The sequence below is a fragment of the Pleurodeles waltl genome, chromosome 4_2, assembly GCF_031143425.1.
Source record: "Pleurodeles waltl isolate 20211129_DDA chromosome 4_2, aPleWal1.hap1.20221129, whole genome shotgun sequence".
NCBI lineage: Eukaryota > Metazoa > Chordata > Amphibia > Caudata > Salamandridae > Pleurodeles > Pleurodeles waltl.
In genome coordinates, this window is record NC_090443.1 from 567,974,198 (window position 1) to 567,993,794 (window position 19,597).

Consider the following 19,597-nt stretch of genomic DNA (forward strand, 5'->3'; position numbering starts at 1 on the left):
AGCAAGGGTTATCTAAGCTGTGAATCTCCCTTACCCTGACTAGAGTGAGGGTCCCTACTTGGACAGGGTGTAAACTGACTGCCAACTACAGACTTCATTTCTAATACCTTCCAACACAAGACACCACAACCCACCACAAACAACACCCTCCTACCCTCAGTCACATACCGACCATGGAACAAGCTCAATTTGGAGGAACTAGAATATTTACTTATCTCCAACATATATCTGGTGACCATCAATTTGGCACAAGCACTCTATGGATTGCTCCAAAGAGCTTTTGGTCTCCTAATTCCCCTGAGGAGCTCTAAGCATAACAAAAGGAAACATGCCCCTTGGATGAATACAGAATTAAAAAAGATCAAACTACAAAATGCTAAGCTTCAATGCAACTGCTCAAAATAAAACAACCCTGAAGACACAGTATGCCTGCACAGACACAACAGAATATACAAGTCAACAAGCAAAAAAGTAAAAAAAAGCTATACTATTCAAAACTAATCCCCAACGCAAAGTGTGCCAATAAAGAATTATATGAAATACTCACTGAATTCCGTCAGCCAAAATGCTCAGAAGCTACCAATCCCATGTCTCAGACAAAATGGCTAGCCATAACAAATCTAAAGCAAAATGCTGGATACCTACTTAAACAATAAAAAAAAACAACAGCCCAAACCTGTTTTCAACAATACCTTCCAGACAAAAGCAAACACAGCACCTACACTCCTTTAAAGTACTAGCACTAACTGAATTTCTGTATCTTGCCAAAGTAAGCAAGCATGCCAGCTGCACCTCTGACCCTTCTCCACCTCAAATTTTCAAAAACATCCTATCAACTTCAGCAGCTCTCCAAGTAAAAACACACATCAACAACAACTTCTTAATGAAGAGAAGCATTCCAGAACCCCAAACAAAAGATATACATACTCCCCCTTTAACAAAAATCCTAACCTGGACACTTAAGACCTCAACAACTACAAACTTATAGCAAACAGAGTATTCTTGGACACACTTTGACTTCCAAGCTGGTTTTCATCCAGGAAAAGGCGTTGAATTGGCCCTAATCTTTGTCTTGGATTACCTTAAAAGCACAATGGACCAGAACGGAGTTGCTGTCCTTTTTCTCTTGGACCTTTCAGCAGCCTTTGACACAATGGATCACTAAACACTTATCCAAAGACTTGAGGAAGCCAGAATAGAGGGCAAAGCTTTTATTTGGTTCACATTCTACCTACACAACAGAAATGTTCACATTCTACCTACACAACACAAATGTTATATATACCACCCCCATTCTCTTTTAAACCACACAACATTAAAGCAGGAGTCCATTTAGGCTCAATCATCTTACACATGTTTTTCAACATCTGCTCCAAATCACTACTAGATCTGATCAGTGGGTTTGACATTCCCTGCTATATCTAGGAGGATGACTTGTAGAAACCTCTGCCTAAAGGACATTAAAAACACCAAAACTCTTCAGTTGCCTCTGGGCCGTTGACCAATGGATGACATTGAGACAACTCAAATTGAATTCCTCCAAAACAGAAATATTCTCCTGTGGTGACTGTAAAATCTATAACACACTCTGCACCTGGACTGACAATCTAGAACCACCTCCATAAATGTCTATGGAGGTAAAAAAATAAATTGGAATTAGAATGCTCGCCAAACAGTCAATGAATCCACAAGGGAATAAGGTAGCCAAATCAAGCTGTCTCACAACGAAAACACTGTGACTCAGCTTCCTGCACCTAGGATTCCCACACAAGGTTCAATGTACCATCTCCCTTGTGCCATAACAGTTGGAGTACACAAATGGTCTATATCATGGTTCAACCTAGTCAACTATGAAGAAAATGACAAAGAATTCAGAATGCTGCTTCTGGATTCCTCCCACATGTAAAGCCACAAGCACAAATCTCTCCTGCCTTGAGGGTGCTACACTGGTTACCAGAAGATCCTCCTACAAGCTGTGCGTCGCACACAAAGCAATACACGGCAAAGGACTACTCTTCATCATTATGAGGAAGAAAAACAATAACTACATACAACAAAGGAACCTGCGCTCAAAAATGTCTCCCTGCCTCATAATTCCTACATGCAAGAAAAAAACATGGGTGCAACATCTTTCTCAGTTCAAGCAGCCAAACTGGAATTCCCTACCTGCAAACATAAAGTCCACAAACAACCATCTGCGCTTCAGAAGATTAGTCAAAAGCTGGCTCTTCCCCCACATGACGACTATACTCATAATATATCATTAGGGGGAGTGAGAAGCAAAAATCTAGGATACCCTCAGCTTCTCAAGCAACACATTTCCTATGTTATTCGTTCCTAAAAAGATGGGTAGTTAAGAGAAGGACTCTTGAATCTTTTGGATTTTATAAAAGGATCCTCTCACACAGGTACCACTCAGTTATTGCATTATGTTGTTGGGGTATATTATGACCCAAACATCAGAGGTTGACATGTTTACTGTTCGTCGGGGTCAACAGGCTTTCTTGAGGACCGCACTCTTAGGATCCCTATACCCAGTGGTGTTTTACCATTCTAACTGTTTTAAACATTGCCAAAGGTATCCATAATAAATAATTGACCTACATATAAGCAGAGAAACCTGAAGGCAATTTTAATCAGAGATTTCTCCATAGTAAGAGCTCTGCATGCAAATCACGTTTAGACCACTCACTCACACTAGGTGCAGTAGGTGAGGATTTGATGATGAAGCATGCCATGGGTGGTACCTGTGGGTGAGGATCCTAATATAAAATCCAAAAAATTCCAGGGTCCTACTTTTCACCACTCATTTCTTTTTAGGAATGAATAGCATAGGAAAACCCTCTTTCCTTGACAAAACTATACTCACAACTCAAGAATGTACCGTAACAGTAGACTCAGACATAACAAACTATACTTCGCACAGTATGAAAAAGACTTCTCGTTATACAAGTGCAATTCATTGCACTTTGAATTGTGCCTCCATCTATAAACAGATACATTTATATAAGGGACAAATGTACATTATACCTCAGGGTACATCTGTATATCACACCATGTCAAAATTGCTGCTTCTATGAATAGATAAGTGTAACATAGAGGGTTACACTTTTACAGTTATTTGAAACCATAAACAATGTACCACATGATAAATGTGGACAGCAGACCATGTAAATGTTGCTGCATCAATGTACATATGGGTATTTATAGAGAGGGGTTTAATCAAAATCAAACAAATCTTTACCAAGCATAATGTATACACATATGTATGCATAAATTATTTACATTTTGCCATTACAAAAAAAAACTCTGTCCTTCCCAATAAGCACACACACGACTACTTGCAAAACAATTCACTATTTCCCCTTTTTCAACCCACTCCTATCATTCTATCCCCACTCCAAACTTTACTAAACACACAAGAAATCATGAGCACAGTCCTAGCGCAACTAATTTACAAGATAGTTACATTATATATATATATATATATATTGTACTAAGCTACTAATTACTAATCTTAGGTTCCAGAGTGGCATGATACTTGCCGCAAAAAGCACTTCTATACTTCATCAGGGGTTATAAGTGCTATATAAATACATTGACAATTACAATATCATATTTATTTTGGGTGTTAACCAATCCATGTCTGTAAACCACACCCAAAGTAACCTTTTCCCCATTCATGTATTTGGTGCACTGATGCTAAAATCTCCACATGCAGTGTCAGCCTTACACCAAATGCAATTGCCAAGTGTCACTACCGTAAAAGCATTTGATCCAGTGGCCACACTATCAGTCGTCTTGTCTTACTTATGGAAATAATTATCTATGTGCTCACCAATAACGGCACAAAATGGTGCGTCCCTAATGGTCACTGGTGTAGGTTCTATATGGGGATTGCTGGGGAGTTCCTGGATGAAGTCAATGATAACAGGAGCCGGTTGTGATCCAATACCACTTCATAGCCACCGTAAGTATCCTCCCTGCATCCACAGTAAACAAATCTAGTCTGGAGAGTAAAACAAACAATCACCGTCCCCCACATACAAGCTGCACCAGATATGTAATAACTGTCATTAGAGGACTCATCTCCTAAACTTAAAGGCAACTAAAATAGGTTGTGAACCGCATAGTGGGGGATGCGACCTGTCCATTTCACAGTCCAGTATCATTTTATTTTCTACTGCCCCACAATGTAAAAGTGTCTACATATTGCAAGAGGTTTGGAGTTAAAGAATATACAAAATTGCCAGATTCATGCTGGATACATAGATGCCAGCTAATCCGATTAATTCACCGTCCAACATCTCATCCAGCATTGTCTATCTCGTTTCTACATGTGTGGGTACCACGGACGGAGAAGGCTGTCCTCAATGCACTCCAGATTAGTGTGCCTATTGAAAATGTATGTAGTACTGTACAGTTTCCCCCACCATTCATTTTTTTCCTCAGTTTGGATCATTCATGTGCGATCAGTTGTGTTTCTTCTAAGGAGGTGATACGTATGCTGCTACTCCTCAGGATGGAATAGTTTTGTTATCTTTCAGTGGTAGTACCAAGGCCTCTAATGTTCCATGTAATCCAACTGTAGTTACTATGCATGTGTGTCAATGTAGGACACTCTTCGAGGACAAAGTGTAGTATATATGCAAGTCATCAGAGGGTTTCAGTCACCTTCTTATGCTCGTGAAAATCTAGAGCACTGGATCAGGGAGAAAATAATCTACTTTGGGTCGAATTTGTGTGTTGGTGAAGTGGTGTCACCAACACCATCTGAATCAATAGGGCATGGTAAGCGAAAGGGCGAAATCCAATCATATCCACCACTCCCAGGCCCCACATTAGCCCCACTTCAGTAAGGCAAGTTAGGGTAGCTCTCTCCCTTTCCTCTATATTTCTTTAAAATGTGATATGTAGGAAACCCAAGTCAACTTCTTACACTGCCTTATTACAGTAAAATGCACAACATTGCAGGAAACAAAGATCTGTGCTGAAGGAAGAATAAAACAATATCTTCTACATTCATAGGCGTGAGCTATGGCCTATGGTCATCTATAAACCTACTTTCAAGGCAAGGATCTTCCTAAGGTAAAGGTCTCTCACAGTGTCCTTATGAACTTGTATTAAGTGGACGAGTATGTTCTCAAAGTGAAAACCTAGAAATTATGGTAGTAAACGATTTTAGTATTCGTATGACTTCGGGAATAGGAGGTTAAACAACTGAACCCAAGGCACAGCTATATTAAAGGGCATGATTCTCTGTAAATGTTGGTCATTTGCAGCTGGTGCATGAATCATTCTAGATGGGGGTTGCTGTTGCTAGGCTGCTAAATAATAACTGACCTTATTAACGTTGTATCGGTCTTTGTTGGCATGAACTACGTTTTAGAATGTTTGGTATTTTTCAAAATGTATGGGAGCCTTTCTATGGATTGTAAATACCATTAAAATTAGAGGAGATTTAGCATGCTGTATGAGTAGCACGTGAAGCAGCCTGTAAACTCATGTATGCTTACACTGGTTGTCACCTTAACTTGTGATTTTTTTACCTCTATTTAGATATTTTGAAACAAACTATGTTTTTTTTCTTTGCCATACTGAAACCCAGGTTTTCAACAACGATAGATTTCACTCATACCAAAAACGTACCCCTTTGAGCATGCTCGGGTCACCCCTGTAAGACTAGGTTGAGGGGTGTTCTCCTCCGGAGCACCTGGCAGTGGTATAGGATATGGTTCTATATGATTTCTCACCTAGTTCTCCATTACAGGTAGCCAAATGATGAATTGGTTGTGCCTTCATCTAGGGGTTTGGTGAATCATTGGGATAACTCACCAGTTAGCAGGCAAACTCATATAAAATAGCTCCATTTACCAAGCATTCATAATGCTGTGCTAGCCCATAAATAATGAAACTTTCTTTACCCCATGTCTTGGGAGAAGGGTAGACTGTCCTTTGAAAGCAACCTTTGTCTCACCAGGGATCCCCGAGAATAACAGAGGTTGAGAAGTGGTCGACATTCATTTTTAGGCAAACCTGTCTTCAAGGCAGTCCTAAACCCATAGATGCATTGTGAAGGGGAACTCTCACATGGTCTCTTCTGGCTCATAGGAAAGGAAAGCGCAAACTGGACACAATTTACCGACCTAGATTTCCCAGATAGGGACATACGATAAAACTAGGGCATACACAGAAAAGGCACTTCCCAGCAGGGAGAGCAATTTGAGTGAAAGGCTTTCCGAACTAGTGTTCTGGCTGAGGCTAACAGTGGAAAACACAGGACAAGCATGCAGTGACTCTCCTCCTTTAATGTCAACCTGACTCACTCCCTCTACACATACACAAATCACTCATTTCAGGTAATGGCTAAGAATATTGCCAATGACAATGATCCTACCACTTTATGGCATTCACATACTCGCCACAAATTCAGGGAGAAAGGAAGGTATACACACATCTACAACCCTTCTAGAATCCAGTCACTGGTCATGTTGCTGCATCCTCCATTTAGAGTCCGAGAGACCGGTGGCCACCAGAAGGTGGTAGCCATGTGCCTTATGCAGAAAACAAGGAATCACAGGGTCTTGGCCAGAAGTCTGCCTACAAAGCTGACAAGCATTTGCAATGCAATGGGTCTCGCGTTTGCTCGAGTTAGAACTATTAGCATTTTCAACTCCTAACTGCACTTTTCTTGCCACATAAACTGAAAAGTAAAACAGTTTCACATAAGCAAGCCGACGGCCACCATAAGTGCAAAGCAGGCACAAAATTAATCAGAAGTTTGTTTGAAGTGAAACGTGAAAAGTGCAATTATCCATGTAACCGGCAAAAGTGCAATTATCCATGTAAAATGGTTGATGTCATGCAAAGCGCTTGATTACTGCCCGGCGGGATGGCGCTGCCTACAAAATAAAAATAAAAAAGTAGTCCAGAAGCCATACGGAAAACATCGAGCCTCGTATGTTTTCAGTAGTTGGCCTGTGCGCTCGAGGCAGGCTAAACACCAGAAAAGGCATGACTTATGCATGCCTTTCACTAATGAATTCAAGCAAATTTTAAAAGGCAAGCCCATGAACCAACCAAACTGATGGGTGTGACATGGGGGTGGGTAGAAGCCCATAGAGAGATCACACCAGGGACAGAGCGCTTTGCACACTCAAACCAAAAAAATGCACCTTGCCCCTCATGCAGTTGGTTCGCAGGTAAACTCAAAAAAATCCACGGGTCTAACAAAATGCATGAATTCCAATGTATTCAACACTCATGAAAAACAACAGCCACAGTGACTATGCCACAACAATGCGCTAAAAAGCAATCTACTTCTTGCCTCTTAGACCTGAAAATGGGCAAATGACTCACTCCCGCAATTAGCAAGGAATCGGGCACTAACTAATCCTTGTTCATTGTGTTCTTTTAGGAGGCTGGCCTGATTTGTAGTGGGCACTTACACCTTACACCAGGTCCAGTTGTCCCTTATTAGTGAAATGTAGTAGTGTTCTAGCAGCTTATGCTGATAGAGGTTGCTATAGCAGAGCAGCTTAGGCTGAACTAGGAGACAGGCAAAGCTCCTGAAATACCACTTATAGTTACACAGTACTTATACACAAGTAAAGACAATACTCAGTGTTATCAAAAATAAAGGTCATTTATTTGGGTGACACAAGGCCACAAATATCTTAGAGGCAATGCTCCTTTTGGAGGTAAGTATTATACACAATATATACACTAGACACAAAAATAAGGTAAGTAATTAGACATAGGATAGTGCAAACAATAGGAAATGCTATAGAATGCAATGGGAGAAAAAAAGTCTTGGGGCAACACAAACCATATACTAAGAAAGTGGAATGTGAATTAAGAATTCCCCCCTAGATAAGTGTAGTGTGTAGAGAATCACTGGGAGAGTAAGAATACAGTAAAGGTAAGTAAAAACCCAACACCAGAGCCCAGGAAAGCAGGAGTAAAGTACTGCAAGTTTCCTTAGGACACATTACAAGTTGTGATTATAGTTATTGCAAGAACCAAGCAAGACTGCAAACAACAAATGGTGGCTTCCTGGACCTTAAGACCTGCAAAGGAAGGAGACCAAGTGCATTAGTCAAAAGAAGTTCCAGGAAGGACAGAAGCCCCTGCCAACCCAGAAGAGGGTGCAAAAGAAGAGTCCCCGGTTGGATGAAGACTGCCGATATGCACCCAGGAAGATGTCAGCGGGTTCCTGCATGATGCACTGGATGTCCTACAAAGAGAAGTTGGGTTCCGGCGAGTTTTGGCACTGGATTCCTTCAACAAGCCTTGGTTCCGGCAAAGTCACGTTTTGCATCAAGTTGGTGCTATCTGGACCGAGGAGGGACCTGGGGGCCTCAATTCTATATGAGGAGGAAGGGGGGGGCTCTCAGCACTTTAGAGAGTCCTCAGAAGACCAGATAGCACCCACGGAAGTCCCAGGGCACTGGGACAAAGGAGATGCAAAATGAGGTTGGTGCAGTACTACAAAGGAGGGCCCCACGCCGCCGGAGACCAACTCAGCGAGTTGAACATCATAGGATAGAGTGCTGGGGACCTGGGCCAGGCTGTGCACGAAGGAATTTTGCAAATAGTGCACAGAGGCCTCAGGAGGTGAAGAAGGCGCAGTGCACAGGGGTACTGTCATTCTTGGGGAAGGCAAGGTCTTACCTCCTCCAAATTGGGACCTCTGGACAGTTTGTGTCGATGGAGTCCCTCTGTGTTCCAAGGAGCACGCTCGTCGCCAGGAGAGGAGTCCAAGAGAACCATTCATCGACTTGGAAGGTGCCACGGGAGATTCCTTTGGTCCTTCTGGTGCAGGGTGAAGACAGGGAGTCCTCAGAGCGTGCACACAGTAGAAACTGTTGCAGTTTCTGCCTGGAGCTGAAGGTGCAGAGGAAAAGTAGCCCTTGTGGATACTTTGTTGCTGTTACAGCGGTTCCTGGAGCAGTCTGCGGTTGATCTGAGGTCAGAGGATGAAGTAGTAGTTGCAGAGGATTCCTGCTGGAAACTTGCAAGTAGAATCTGAAGAGAACCCACAGGAGAGACCCAAAAAGCCCTGTGAGGGGGTTTGGCTACTCTTTCAAGTATAGACCTATCAGGAGGGGTCTCTGATGTCATCTGCTGGCACTGGCCACTCAGAGCCCTCCAGAGTGCCCCCACACCTTGCAAAGCAAGATGGCTGAAGTCTGGGACACACTAGAGGAGCTCTGGACACCACCCCTAGGGTGGTGATGGACAGGGGAGTGGTCACTCCACTTACCATTGTCCTGTTTCACGCCAGAGCAGGGACAAGGGGTCCCTGAACCGATGTAGACTGGCTAATGCAAGGAGGGCACCATCTGCACCCCTCAAAGGATTTCCAGAGGCTGGGGGGGGAGGTCTACCCCTCCCCATCCTGTAACACCTATTTCCAAAGGGAGAGGATGTAACACCGTGCTCCAAAAGGAAATGCTTTGTTCTGCCTTCTTGGGACTGAGCTGCTCACACCCCAGGTGGGCAGAACCCTGTCTGTGAGGTGGCAGCAGCTGTAGCTGCATTGCAAGCCTCAGAGAGCTGGTTTGGCAGTATTGGGAGTCCATGGTGGATCCCCCAGGATGCATGGAATTGGCTCCCCAATACCAAATTTGGAATGGGGGACAATTCCATTATCTTAGACTCCTTACATGTCCCTATGCGGCCATTGTGAAGCTATATATAGGTATTGAACTATACGTAGTGCATGCGTGTAATGACGTCTCTGCACTCACAAAGTTCCGGGAATTGGCCCTGAACTGTGTGGGGGCACCTTTGCTAGTGCAAGGGTGCCCTCACACTTAGTAACTTTGCACCTAGCCTTCATTAAATGAAGGTTAGACATATAGGTCACTTATAAGGTACTTAACTGCAGTGAAAATGGCTGTGAAATAATGTGCACTATTTCACGCAGGTTGCAGTGTCAGTCTTGTGAAAGGGTTTGCCACAGCTACTTATGGGTGGCAAAAGAAATGCTGCAGCCTGTAAGGATCTCCTTGAACCCCAATGCCCTGGGTACCTAGGTACCATATACTAGGGAATTATAAGGGGGGTCCAGTGTGCCGATTGAAATTGGTAAATGAAGTCACTAGCCTATAGTGACAAATTTAAAAGCAGAGAGAGCATAAGCACTGAGGTTTTGATTAGCAGAGCCTCAGTGACACAGTTAAGCACTATTCAGACACACACATTAGGCCATAAACTATGAGCACTGTGGTCCTGACCTGCAGGATCACAGTGAGGCAAGCAAAAACATACTGACATACAGGTAAAAATGAGGGTAACATGTCAAGAAAGATGCAACTTTCCTACAGTACTGCACTAGCTTGATAAATAAGAGACAGTGAGAGTGCAATGGATGGCTGCGAAATACAATATAAATACATGCTCAGAGTGCCTTTGGTAATTGCTAACAGAGCATCAAGTGGATGTGAGTGGGACAGGTGCAGAGAGTGAGCCATGTGAGTCCTACCTCATATGACTACGCTTGAACACTGATTATCTCAATCATCCATAAAAGGCTGGCCCAGTCATACTTCTGGCACACCAATCCGTCTACTGGCCAATCACAGGCCTAAAATACACGTTACAAATCAGCCTCTGCCAATGCGTTCTTTTCATGATACCGCCAGTTGTCCAGTCACTACTGTACTGCGCGTAGCATTCTCACTTAATAGGAGAAAGGGAAACACATTTACCCTGTTCATGACATTTACTCCTGAGAGACATCCACTGAGATCACGGACCTATTCACTCTGATCACAGTTTGATGTGGTGTCAAAGTGGAACCACAGTGAACAGTTCAGGAAAAGGAGAGAGCGAGGTGGAAAAGAGAAGCGCAATGAAGTGTCATAACTCTAAGAGAGACACAAGGAGGACCAGCAACTCAGTTCAGAGTAAATGCCTTGATCAGCATAAGGTGGTCTTTCACTAGAAGACTGTAGTGTTGGTGGGGGATTCAATTATGCACAAAGTCAGGCTGGAAGGGGAACGAGAAAGAGTGCCAGGTGTAGTCAGCAATGGAGCTATAGGTGAACCCAGGGGAGGAAGCTGCTATTTGACACAAAAGGGGAAGGAGAGGGACTTGGAACTGAATCTTGTGTGATCTGAAAGGACATTGGAGAGGCAGCCAAGTTAGCTGAAGCCCACAACACAGCATTGTTAGAGAATTGAATAAAACATGTATACCATGTTTGAGAAATATAGCAGTTCTGAGCATTCCAGAATGTGAAAAGAGATGTGGGTCAGAAAATTGCAGGTGCAAATTTAATAATATGCAGGAGAGAATGGCAGAGATGAAATGAAATGTGTAGATTTATATAGCTCGGCTTTTCACCAGTGAGGGTATCTAGGCACTGTCCATGGGCAGGGGGAAGATTAAGTGATTTGCACAGAATCACAGGACATTGTGCAGACGCCTGGCACAAACCCAAATTCCCAGCTCCCAAGGTGGTCGCTCTGACTGCTACAGCAGAGATATTAAGAAGCAGTGTCGGCTCCTCCGCTTGTTTATTGGCCCTTCCTTGTGAATGGGCGGGGCCATGGGGTGATGAGCAGTGAGGGGAGTGCACTGTGCACTCCCCTCACTGCGCATGTATGTTTGACCGGCCAAACATACATGTGCAGCACCCAGCCAATCCTGACACTCTGAGCAGCGTCTGGATTGGCCGCAGGGCAGGCTGGGAGCCTGTGTCTGCTTGCGGAGTCGATGCAGGAGAGAGGAGCGGTGCAGCAATGAGCGGCGCGGAGGTAAGTTTATTGTTAATTAAAATTCCTTTACCTCCCCCACCCCCGCGTGCCGCCCCACCCCCTGTAACCCCAGCGAGCTGTGACTGTTAAGAAGCCTCTGGAGAGTTGATATTACAAGCGTCTATTGTGAGTGAGATAGGGCTGTCCGCAGAGGCTGAGATGATCAACTAAGAATTAGGACAATACAGCAGCATGTGAGCCTGCAACACTTATTCACAAAAGAAGGTTTGATAATCTCTGAAATGTGCTAAATTTAAAGTACATTTCTGATTCTTTGGAAACTCCCTGAGAATTATATCGGTACTCGCAGAAGACAGACTGCAAACGTAAGCTGTCCAGAAATCTGAACACATGTAAAATGTATGGACGTGTATTTACCGTTTCATTTTGTTCTCCATAAGGAAAAGGTTTCCCCCATATAGGAATCCCACCCGATATCCATATTCATTTTGTAGATGTCCCCCTCACCTTTATCTCCTGAAAACACTTAGGCCTTCGACTGACAAGAGTAAAATTTTAGCAGGAAGGGATTCTATCTGCAAATTATTGAATACCCTACTGAGTATTCAACAGTTTCTACCTGTTGACCGAGGCCGCTTCTCCACTGCTACTAAATTTCCACTTGCGGAAACCGCACTATCTCGGCGGAATTTTGCCATTCGTAAGTGCACTTTGTTAGTCCGACTCTTTCAAACTAGTGCAGGTTATTGCCAAGGTTGAACCAAGTGCAAGAGGAGTTTCCTTGGCAACAAGAAAAAACTTGCTGAAGATCACCTAGAAGGACAGTACAGTAAAATGAGAAATAAATAAAAGATCCTTTGTTCAAATTATCCTTGAGTACCAAAATATGTTGATAAACAGGTGCATGCAATGTTTGCAATGAAGTTTAAATTAGTCCATCTGGATTTAATCTTGACACTATGCTGATGCAAGTGTTTTGGGACTCGGTGAGTTTTTCTGTTAGTATCTGCTCATATGATAAAAGTAATTGGCATAATGGTGTGTGGCTGCTTAAATCAATAGAAACAGATGAACTTAAATTGTTCTTTGTTACTGTAACAACATGAGCAGAGGCCTTGAATTATACAATTTTGCAACCAGACCATTAGCGGCATAGTTATGAATGCATGGCTTTTGACACTTAATCCATAGTCTGCTGTATGATTGTTAGATTTGAAGTCAAAAACATTATTTCTAGGTATAAGGGATTAAAAATTACTTTGAAAAAGCCATTAGATCTATCTGTGTGTTAAAACGGTAAGTTATTGGCAAAGCTTTTTTTGTATTTCTATTTGCATGCAGAAGCCTTCGCCATGATGGAGCACATGCATGGCCAGCAAGATTTCAATGTTTCTTCTATCAAACAAATCACATTTCAAGATGGCCCCTGAAGCAAAACTTGTATGTGGTGGTGCATGCCACAAATGCATTGTGATGCACGTGTGGACGTGTGTAGTGAAGCATGGTGGCCAGTTTTAAATTTCCTGCTGTATACTGGTGGCAGGTCATTTTAGAAAAGCAAATTAAAAGCAAAAAATGTTTTACATATTGGGCGGGAGTGCAAAGAGGGGGATTTGGCAGCTGGTGGAGCCCTCGAGAGTGTGTGTGTATATATATATATTCAAAAACAAAACAGTTGAAGCAATTGAGACAATGGTGGTTGGTGACCCTTGACTGCAAATATGCAAATAAAGAAAACAGCAAATTATTCTCCTGGAGTGCAATTTTACAGTTGTCTCAATTGCTTCAACTGTTTTGTTTTTGAATTTTAAGAGGAAAGGTCCATCCTTCTGAACCAGCATGAAACAGCGCACCATAAAAAGGACCAGATTGTTTGTTTTATATATATATATATATATATATATATATATATATATATACACAGGGAGTGCAGAATTATTAGGCAAGTTGTATTTTTGAGGATTAATTTTATTATTGAACAACAACCATGTTCTCAATGAACCCAAAAAACTCATTAATATCAAAGCTGAATATTTTTGGAAATAGTTTTTAGTTTGTTTTTAGTTTTAGCTATGTTAGGGGGATATCTGTGTGTGCAGGTGACTATTACTGTGCATAATTATTGGGCAACTTAACAAAAAACAAATATATACCCATTTCAATTATTTATTATTACCAGTGAAACCAATATAACATCTCAACATTCACAAATATACATTTCTGACATTCAAAAACAAATCAGTGACCAATATAGCCACCTTTCTTTGCAAGGACACTCAAAAGCCTGCCATCCATGGATTCTGTCAGTGTTTTGATCTGTTCACCATCAACATTGCGTGCAGCAGCAACCACAGCCTCCCAGACACTGTTCAGAGAGGTGTACTGTTTTCCCTCCTTGTAAATCTCACGTTTGATGATGGACCACAGGTTCTCAATGGGGTTCAGATCAGGTGAACAAGGAGGCCAGGTCATTAGATTTCCTTCTTTTATACCCTTTCTTGCCAGCCACGCTGTGGAGTACTTGGACGCGTGTGATGGAGCATTGTCCTGCATGAAAATCATGTTTTTCTTGAAGGATGCAGACTTCTTCCTGTACCACTGCTTGAAGAAGGTGTCTTCCAGGAACTGGCAGTAGGACTGGGAGTTGAGCTTGACTCCATCCTCAACCCGAAAAGGCCCCACAAGCTCATCTTTGATGATACCAGCCCAAACCAGTACTCCACCTCCACCTTGCTGGCGTCTGAGTCGGACTGGAGCTCTCTGCCCTTTACCAATCCAGCCACGGGCCCATCCATCTGGCCCATCAAGACTCACTCTCATTTCATCAGTCCATAAAACCTTAGAAAAATCAGTCTTGAGATATTTCTTGGCCCAGTCTTGACGTTTCAGCTTGTGTGTCTTGTTCAGTGGTGGTCGTCTTTCAGCCTTTCTTACCTTGGCCATGTCTCTGAGTATTGCACACCTTGTGCTTTTGGGCACTCCAGTGATGTTGCAGCTCTGAAATATGGCCAAACTGGTGGCAAGTGGCATCGTGGCAGCTGCACGCTTGACTTTTCTCAGTTCATGGGCAGTTATTTTGCGCCTTGGTTTTTCCACACGCTTCTTGCGACCCTGTTGACTATTTTGAATGAAACGCTTGATTGTTCGATGATCACGCTTCAGAAGCTTTGCAATTTTAAGAGTGCTGCATCCCTCTGCAAGATATCTCACTATTTTTGACTTTTCTGAGCCTGTCAAGTCCTTCTTTTGACCCATTTTGCCAAAGGAAAGGAAGTTGCCTAATAATTATGCACACCTGATATAGGGTGTTGATGTCATTAGACCACACCCCTTCTCATTACAGAGATGCACATCACCTAATATGCTTAATTGGTAGTAGGCTTTCGAGCCTATACAGCTTGGAGTAAGACAACATGCATAAAGAGGATGATGTGGTCAAAATACTCATTTGCCTAATAATTCTGCACTCCCTGTGTATATATACACACACACACATATGTATGTATGTATGTATGTATCAGGCAGTGGGGGAGTTTAGTAAAACAAAACTTCTAATGGGGGGGCAGGAACACGTGAGGAGACAGCAAGCAAGGAAAACACATGGGCTCCCAAGGGGTGTTGAATTAAAAAATAATCATACTTTTTATTTTTAAAGATACATCTCATCCAGTCAGAGCACCGAGAGCAAAACGTTTCTGGGTAGGACAAATAAGAAAATGGAAGAAAGCCATTGAATCATAAGCACACACCTGAAATGGAATGCAAAGCCATCCAATCATGAACTAGAGGCTGCCCCAAGGTCCCCTCTCTAAGTGCCTGTTGTGTATTGAAATCAATGGTTAGCCAACAGAGAGTTGTAACAAAGGCTTACAAAGCACTACACATGGTGCTGTTTAGTGGCAGACAGTGTCAGATTGGGAAAGCAGGCAGTCGGGCATTGGCTGAGGGGCTGGTGCCTCAGGGTCACCAGTGGGCCGTTTTTAAGGGCCTTTGTAAACCAGCGTAAGAAACTTAGGGGCTTGTTTACGAGCCCCTTGTGCCACCGTTGCCTCATTTTTTTGATGCAGCGGTAGTGCTAAGGAGTTCCCTACAGTGCGCCACATTTACAAACTGGCACAATGGGACCATTGCGCCAGTTTGTAAAGTCTTATACCATATTATACCTGTGCCAGGTATAATGTAGGCAAGGTAGGCATTCCCCCGTTAAAAGCCATACATAACTGGGGCAGTGTAATCTACAAGATTTCATTGCACCATTCTGTGCCTTCACAGTGTCATTTTTTTAACGCCTGCTCAGAGCAGGCCTCAAAGCGACGCTGGGCTTTTTAACATTGGACCCCTCTCGCATTGCTGGAGTAGTGTCATTTTTTTTACGCTAGGCCAGCAAAGCTTCAGTTTAGCGCCATACGCATCTATGGAAACGAGAGCCATGGAGCGCTGTAGCATAAATACAATGCTACCATGACGTCAAACCCAGAATGACTCCGAGCGGCTTTTCACTTTCATTTGCCACTTGCTGCTTCAATCACCCCGAGCATCTTTGCCGAACCTTGCCGCTTGCAACTCTTCGATCACCCGGAGTGGCCCTGCTGAAATTTTGCCCCTCGCTGCTTCAATCACCCCCAAACGACTTGCCAAAATCTGCTGCTTGCTACTCTGATCACCTGGAGTGGTCCTGCTGAACCTCTGCCACTCGGTGCTTCAATCACTCCAAAGCAACTTTGCCAAACTCTGCCAATTGTCAATCTGATCACCGGGAGCGGCCCTGCTGAACCTTTGCCTCTTGCTACTTCAATCACTCCCGAGCAGCTTTGCCGCTTGTATCTGTGAAATCCCTGAGTGGCCCTGCTGAGCCTTTGCCGCCCATCGCTTCAATCTACCCATGCAGCCTTGTCCAACTTGGCCTGTGGAACTGCAATCACCTGGAGTGGCCCTAGTAGCCCGTATTCTCCTTGCACCTGGAGGACCCCTGCTCTATCCGGCCACCGCACCACCATTCTCCTGCGGTCCCCACTTGTTTCCCTGGTGACAGTGCCTATAAATCACAGATCTGCTCCCAGAGAAGAGCGCAGCCAGGACAGTACTGGGACCTAGAAAATCATTGCACACTTGTCCTGAGGAGTCCCCAGCACCACCTCTTTGATCGCATCTTTGGATATCAACCTTATTTTATTTTGAGTCTGCAAAGCAAATATTCACCAATTTACGAACTGGATCTGTATTGTGCTGATCTTAAATTAACCAGATAAACAAGCTTGATTTCTCTACTTCTGTGTGAAGTTTTTTTGTGGTGTACCTCCGGTATTGTGGGTGTTGCACAAATACTTTACACATTGCCTTCTAAGTTAGGCCTGCCGCTCGTGTCCAAGCTACCAGAGGGTGAACACAGACTACCTTGGCAATACTGGAAGTACCAGCCATCAAAAGGCATATATTGTATAAGTATGTCATTGTGTGTGGTTTATCGGGTAGTACTACTTAATTAGGGAGACCAAGCATCCTGGATTTGCCGGGACAGTCCCGGTTTTTCACCAGCTGTCCCGGCAGATTTCAGAAAATTTAACTCATCTCCCGGTTTTTAGTAGGTCGACTGAAAACGGTTGGAGATGCCTTTTTGCGTTTTCCAAAGCAGGGCTAGCGAACACCTGTAATAAGAAAACACTTATCTAACAGGCATAATACTGGTTTTAAAAAGATTGCATTTCATTTATGTTTCTAGTGCCTCTTTAAATATACGCTGATGAGCGCCGTCATTCTGTGCGCTCGGTTGAAGTAAAACTGTAGTCCTATCGTTGTGAAATGCCCCGGTTTTTGGCTTTAAATTTCTGGTCACCATAAACTTAATGTATAATCATGCAGCGCCGTATAATAAATGATGGGGGTAGGTTACAGAGTATGGCGGTGGTGCCGCCCCTCCACAGATATACAAAGAGTTTTGAGTTACGCAGGGCCCCAAGAGGGCTAGCGTCCCCTGCTAACACGTTGCTGTAGCAGTCTGTGGAAGTTTCCCGTATCTGCTCTCCTGCCGGACTCGGATTGTGAATGTCAGATTTGTATCAGCAGCCTACACGCTGCAATCTACCCAGCACAGCGACAGAAGGTGACCTAGATTAGGCGGCATTGTGCGCTCTCGCCAAGTGCTCCTGTTGAATGGCAGCTGTTCCCAGCTCCGGCGCATTCATATTCAGATTCACCAGCCACACATCACCAAAATCACAGGGCCTCACCAGACAGACTGCCTGCCGCCGCACGCCCCATTGTCAAGGCATACACAGACCCTTGCATGCATCCCCAGCTGCGCCCACTTAGCGGTTTCTAGTGGCGCACACTTTACTCCAGCAGACAAAAGCATCCACCAAAGCAACACGTGTCCTTCTTTTCTACATCATCACAATAACTGCGCAACTTCACGGCTTGCGTCCAAGACGTAGGTGAATCTTACCTTTTACTATAGCGGCCGTTTGGCCATTAGGGTTTTGAACAGCGCTATATAAAATCACACTGTTACATTTATAATGCTTACGTTTATGCAAGTAAACATGTGCAAATAAACAAAAGCAGAACGGCGTGTACGCAAAACACAGCGAATGAAACGCTCTCTTCATCTATGGAGCTAACCAAACACGTGACGTGAAGCAATAACGTATAATAGTAATTTCTTTTCAATTCCCATTTGCACCATGTCTGCAGGTGTACACAACAGATTATAATGACAGATTCTACAGTTATTTTTAGGATAACAGCGCTAGCCCCACGGCAATGGCATCAACAACTTTAACCTCAGCAAAACGGTGTCCTTAAATAACCTTGGGACGGACTTAGTAGATGATGAAATACGAACACGCTATGATATCAAAGCCCCTTCTCTAGGCGAGTAAAATGCTGACATATCATATTTTGGATGCATTATAAGTATTTGATATAGCGCAGATCTGGTTTCAAGTAGCAGCCGTGCATTTTACAGATAACATTTTTATTGTAGCAGGAACAGCTCAACATAGAACAGAAGGATGCACAGGGTCGGGTTGAGAGCCAATTACTTAAAAAGGTTGTCAGGGGAAACGTGTAATTGAGAGAACACACTGTAAAGCCTTTTGACATATTACCACAATAGAAATACATTATCTACATGTTTGAGTAAAGATATATGATGGCGTAGCACCGTTGCAGTTAAAGTCGTCATTCATCATAAATCGATAAGTAAATTGGCGCTTAAACTAGCAGCTCTACCATCCTTTTTGAATAAAACATGCATTGCAGCCAATAATCCCTAATTGCAACAGGTGGGAAAGTGCGGCTTACTTTTTAAAGAGACGAGCAGCACGAGGTGGAAGACGAGCAAAGAGCTGACCGGAGCCATGTCCGCCCTAGCAGTTCATCCTCAGTGGCCCTTGGTCAGGGGTCCGGTCCTGGCAGTGCCTCGCTCCTCATCCCGCCTCACCTCAGGCGGCTGAAAAGGCACCGTGTGCGCCTCGTGCCCTCTCAGAGCGGAGGCAATTTGCACACTTTAGTTCCAGCTGCGGCTGCGTTTCTCAAGATTCTGTCAGAAGAGGCCTGGGTGATCTTTCAAACACGGCGCAGATTTATGGTTCAGCTGGACCGGAGTGCCTCTCGCAGCTGGAACTGTCGACCAGCTGGAACCCAGCCGAACTGTGGATGATGAACTTGGTCTCTCAGAAGCGTTCTGCTTGTTGCAGGAAGGAACTATTTTATTAATATCGTATTTCATCGGAATATGTATAAACGCTTAGCACTAATACGTGTATTATGTATTTTTGAATGTAGTGTTTTTGTACTAATTGAACAGTATTGCACTCTTATTACAAATGTGCCTTGAAGCTTAGCACAATTTGCATTTTTGCACTTTATA

General features: G+C 43.5%; 1 protein-coding gene across 1 annotated transcript in view; it reads right to left on the reverse strand.

The window, feature by feature from the left end:
* Positions 1 to 19,236, reverse strand: part of CRB1 (crumbs cell polarity complex component 1) — an 829,565-nt gene extending 810,329 nt beyond the window's left edge. The window contains exon 1 of the mRNA XM_069232126.1: positions 19,030 to 19,236. Coding sequence (XP_069088227.1) covers positions 19,030 to 19,087 — 58 coding nt within the window. The 5' untranslated portion in view covers positions 19,088 to 19,236. The remainder of the gene's footprint in view (positions 1 to 19,029) is intronic.
* Positions 19,237 to 19,597: the final 361 nt, after the last annotated feature.